Consider the following 4923-nt stretch of genomic DNA (forward strand, 5'->3'; position numbering starts at 1 on the left):
AGGAATTCTTCCTTGAAGCTTAAAATACATGTTAATTTTCAATTAAAAATACACCTTATATTTAATTCATTCTGGTCTCTCATGGTAATCTTTAAGAATACTTACTTTGTTGTTAAATTTAATCTGTTTTACATATTCTTGATTTATTTCAGGCCCTAACGCATGTGTCAGAGGCCTGCTACCCTTTACTGGATGGCTGTAGAAAAAATAGGCAGAAATGGCAATCCTTGGCTGAACAACAAGAGAAGAATCTGATTAATGGAGAAAGCAATCAAGCCAAACGGAACTGAGATGCTGATTTAACAACCACAAGCTTGAGGTCACATAGAAAACATAGTAATAGGGGAGTTCAGCATTTTGCTAAACACTGTATGAATTTGGCTTATGTTTTGCCACTGCTGTATTATTTTTCCACATTTCAAGATATAGCATGACCATGTATATGCCACGGTTATACAAAGATAGTGTGTTTCTTTTATTACATCTGATGGAGATGGAAAAAGATCTGCAAGTGTAGTTTTTGCTATCTTATTCTATGAGAAGGTACGAGTGCAGTTACTCGACTGTCACCAAAAGCCTATTACTTTACAGATGTATATAGTTGTTTAATGATCATGTTGTGGCCAGTATCTTAAAGACTACTGCATTTCACATCTTTTTTCCTCTTCCAGTCTTCTTGTGTTACATTATAAAAGTAATGAGCAGTCTTGCCTGTTCTCTTCCCAGAGGTTCAGAGGAAAGACTGGGACTACCTCTGGGGAGCCTAATCCAGTGTATACTATGCTAACCTCTTTCAGGAGACCGAAGTGGGCTTTAGAGTGAAAAAATCCCAGAATCTGTGTACCCAGTAGTTTTTTTTTCACACTAGAGGAATATCTTAGCAAATGTCTTACATTTAGAGAAATAAAAAAAACCCCAAACTTGTGAATTTCTAGGCAATGGGGGCTTAGGAATTTTGTGGTAGGAGTGTCATAAATATCCATGAATAATGAAAACTATCTGAAGGTCAATGAAATGTCACAATATAACTGACAGGAAGAACAGCTCCCATAGAAAGCTGCAAGAAGCACACAGAGAAATAGAAACTTAACAGAGATCATTTTTATATGCTGGTTTTAACTTCCTTTGGAAGTTGAATTTAACATCATCATAAACAACAGACTGAATCATGGGCAGGAACAGCAGAAGAGAATATAACTGCAAGAGCAGAGATGAAGGAGATGAATCAGAATGATGCAGAAATGGTCACACTTCTGGTGACTATCGTGACTGATTCTTGAGGCCAGTGCTATTACGAAATGGCTAGGACCACTTTAAGTTTTATGTTAGCATCTTTTAAAAATCATTTTTACCATTAGTTAATGTTAACAATGATTAATCACAATGTCTTAAAGGAATAGGAGAAAAAGACTACCGAAAGCAAAAACAGCCAAGAGTGCTACAGGGATTTTGCCATTTGTATTTGAGGCATTAACCTTCAGAAAAGTAAGAAATCTGTTAAGTTGAACTAGTAAAAAAGGTAAGATTGGTATTTTATTTAAATGAAGATGACTAATTAAAAAAAATATACACATTAGACAAACCCCTAAGTACAAGGTATTCTGGCAGTCTGCAGCATTTCTGCCAACCTATTTGTCACTAAATCCTATCTCAAACTTAATGACTACCAATATTATAATTACTATTATAATATTATGCAATATTATTGCAACTGAATTTGAAAAACATTTCTACAAAATATTTCTCATTATTTTTTTCCAGATTAAAAAAAATGAAAAGGAATTGAACAATAATTAAGACTTCCAGGGTTACTGTTATGCAGTGCTCCATATGTGTGTTTATATGCACACACAGTACAATGTATGTATGTAGTATGTCACAGTTATTGAGAAAAATGACAGCAGCCTGCCCTCCCAACACAACCCCCAAAAAGAAGTTTTTTGGTACTTTTTGGTAAACAGGAAACTTTGCTTCAGGATTTGCATAGTCCTTGTATATTCTTTTCCTTGAAAGCTTGAGATGCTGAAATACAATTATTATGGTAACTGATGAGATACATATTTAATATAAATATGACTAAAGTATATGTATATAAAGGTGTATTCTTGTTAGTTTGGTTGAGACTAGTAATTCATAGTGACAACACAACAAATCACAGCTACAGTGATACTAGAGTGACGTGTCATTTCCCTTAAGATCCCAGCATTTCTTTGCTATATTGTGGGTTCAGCAAAGCTTTAGTATAACATAAATTTACAGCTATTACAAAGTAGTGCTGTGTTCATACCTGTGACTTGAAAAAAATGGACGTGATGTTGCATTTTTTCAAAGGTTCACATTAAAGTAACAGGTCTACATTATGTGCATATATTTAATTACATATCTGTACACATTTATGCCACAGAATCTCTTCCGCTACAAAGATTGAACATACATAGAAATACGGTTCCTAGTAAATGAACCATTTAAATGTCATAATACCTGTATCTGTATATATTTTTACAAAACCAAAACCTTTAAACTATTGTTTAAGAACCTTAAAAGCATAGGCTGCTGTACTTAATGAAATTTCAGAGGGTGATCAAATTCTTTGTCTAGTGTCTTACTCTGCCTGAAGGCAAAGTCAGAGTGTGCTGGGTTTGTGTCAGCTTTGCGTGAACTGTTTGCAGAAACTGATCATTCCTTTCATAATGTAGGTAGGTGACAAGATAAAGAAAAAAAAAAAAAAGCCAGGCTGTTTCCTGCCTGAAATTCATTGCCTTCAGAATTCAATATTTTCAAACCTAGCTAGTGGCTTCCAGCCATACAGCTGCCATTAATTTCATTATGAGTTTTAATTTTTTTTGTCAGGTCTCAAACATATTCTCCCCGACTTATATTGTCTACCTAAAGCAATCAGTGTGGATCATAAAAGAAACAAGCTGAAATGAAGTTTATCAGTTTGTCAGTTCAGTTTTAAGTCCATTAGAGCCACTCTGAAATTCGATACTTAAGTCTCTGGGTACAAAATTCGTTCCATTAATTTGTAATGCTTGTCTCAATGAAGACTTCTAAGTCAGTAGCCTATCTGTTCTCAGACATGGATATATTTTCTTTTAAAGTTACTCCACAGCACAGTTTAATGCTTAAAGTACACTTTGCTCTGTGCTTTTGTTCCCCTTCTGAAAAAATGACTTGTCATATGTATTAACATACACAAAGTTACTGATTAACCCTACCTGTTCTAACTAAAATTAACACTGAGGCTCTTAAGCTGTTTTAGTACCTCTTTTCCAGCAATTAGTCCCCACATCCAATATTAGCTGTAGAATGTCTAGGTTTTCTATTATTTCACAATAAAAGAAAGGAGGGGTAACATAACATAATATTGATTTTGGAGATGGTATTGATTTTTCAGTAGTAGCAATTCGAAGTTAAGAGTAGATTACTCTCCTATCTTCACAGAATACGAGTGGGCTAGTGATAAAAGTGAATACTCTCTTTCATTGATGACCAGCTGGTGTCTCTTTAGAAGAGAGGACTGAAGCCTCATCTTATGCATCGCCATCCAGCAACTGTGTGCATGTAAAGATAAACTTTTCTACTCCAACCCAATGCATTTTAGCTGGCAGTGGCACAGACAAAAATCAGAACATTGACTAATTTATATGTAAGGTTTCTCAAAATTACTAGGTAACTGAATTTCCAACCCATTGTGCAGAAGGATTACGAAGAGTCAGATCTCGCCCCTTAAAATTCGGAGATGTTGCCCAAGTGATCTGATTGGTGCCCCTTACAATTATTCATGAGAAGAGAGCAGGGATTTTTGATGGAAAAAATGCCTCACTCGTAATAAATTCATACATGTTTTAAGGTTGTATAGAGACCTAGTATTTCAGGCAAATTTCTACATTAGGTTTAGTAAGGAGTCTTGCCTCTGTGATGCTGTAGTTTATTCTACATGTCAAATCACATGCAGTTTACATTCCACAAGGTTTCAGCTTTATTTCACAGTTTCCTGCTGTACTTTTTCAGGGACTTGCACTAATTTGAAAGGTCACAGAATCAGAATGGTTTGGGTTGGAAAGGACCTTAAGATCATCCAGTTTCAATCCCCTGCCATGGGCAGGGATGCCTCACACGACACCACGTCACCCAAGGCTCTGTCCAGCCTGGCCTTGAACACTGCCAGGGATGGAGCATTCACCACTTCTTTGGGCAGCCTGTGCCAGTGCCTCACCACCCTCACAGTAAAGAACTTCTTCCTTAGATCTAAACTGAACTTCCCCTGTTTCAGTTTAAACCCATTCCCCCTTGTCTATTGCTACAGTCCCTGATGGAAGGGTCCCTCTCTGGCACCCTTGTAGGCCTCCTTCAGATACTGAAGGCTGCTATGAGATAAGTGTGAACATTGGAGCTTGAATAACAACATTAGTTTGGCCAGAGTATGACAAATGACGAGGGCTGGATTTTTTGGTTTGGACTTTCACAGGAACAAGAAACATGACAGAATCTGGCCTAGTAATCAGTGAAACTTGCTAAATGCATCAAATTGTGACAGCAAGGTATTTTATCTTTATCATTGATAGATGAATGGAAATTGCATAGGAAAGTTTATTTTCCATATAAAGAAGTTTGTTTCCATAGAGAAACACATATCTAAGTACCACTGTTTGTAAATGTGTATTTATGTGACAATGCTATATAATAGCTAGTTTCCACTAACTTTCACAGCATGAGCTTTTCATGCCAGGGCCTATGGCATGCTCAAATGCTCATTTGAAGTCAATTATATGATTCCCATTTACCTCTGTGGGAGTTTGAGCTGTATGCAAAGTGACAGAATGGGTCAAATCCACCTTTTTTTACCCATAAAGAGGGACCAAACTCTTACCCTTGGTAACACCTGCCTCACCTGCTCTTTGCTGTATTCAGCTATTCCTG

The 4923-nt window shown here is 36.4% G+C and overlaps 1 protein-coding gene across 1 annotated transcript in view; it reads left to right on the forward strand.

Moving 5' to 3' along the window:
- Window positions 1-343, forward strand: part of LOC104404357 (cGMP-specific 3',5'-cyclic phosphodiesterase) — a gene marked incomplete at its 5' end in the record, with an annotated part of 13321 nt that extends 12978 nt beyond the window's left edge. The window contains one exon of the mRNA XM_010012772.1: window positions 153-343. Within this exon, the coding sequence (XP_010011074.1) occupies window positions 153-290 (138 nt within the window). The remainder of the gene's footprint in view (window positions 1-152) is intronic.
- Between the last annotated feature and the right edge of the window lie 4580 nt (window positions 344-4923).

The sequence above is a fragment of the Nestor notabilis genome, unplaced genomic scaffold, assembly GCF_000696875.1.
Source record: "Nestor notabilis isolate BGI_N333 unplaced genomic scaffold, ASM69687v1 scaffold30134, whole genome shotgun sequence".
NCBI lineage: Eukaryota > Metazoa > Chordata > Aves > Psittaciformes > Psittacidae > Nestor > Nestor notabilis.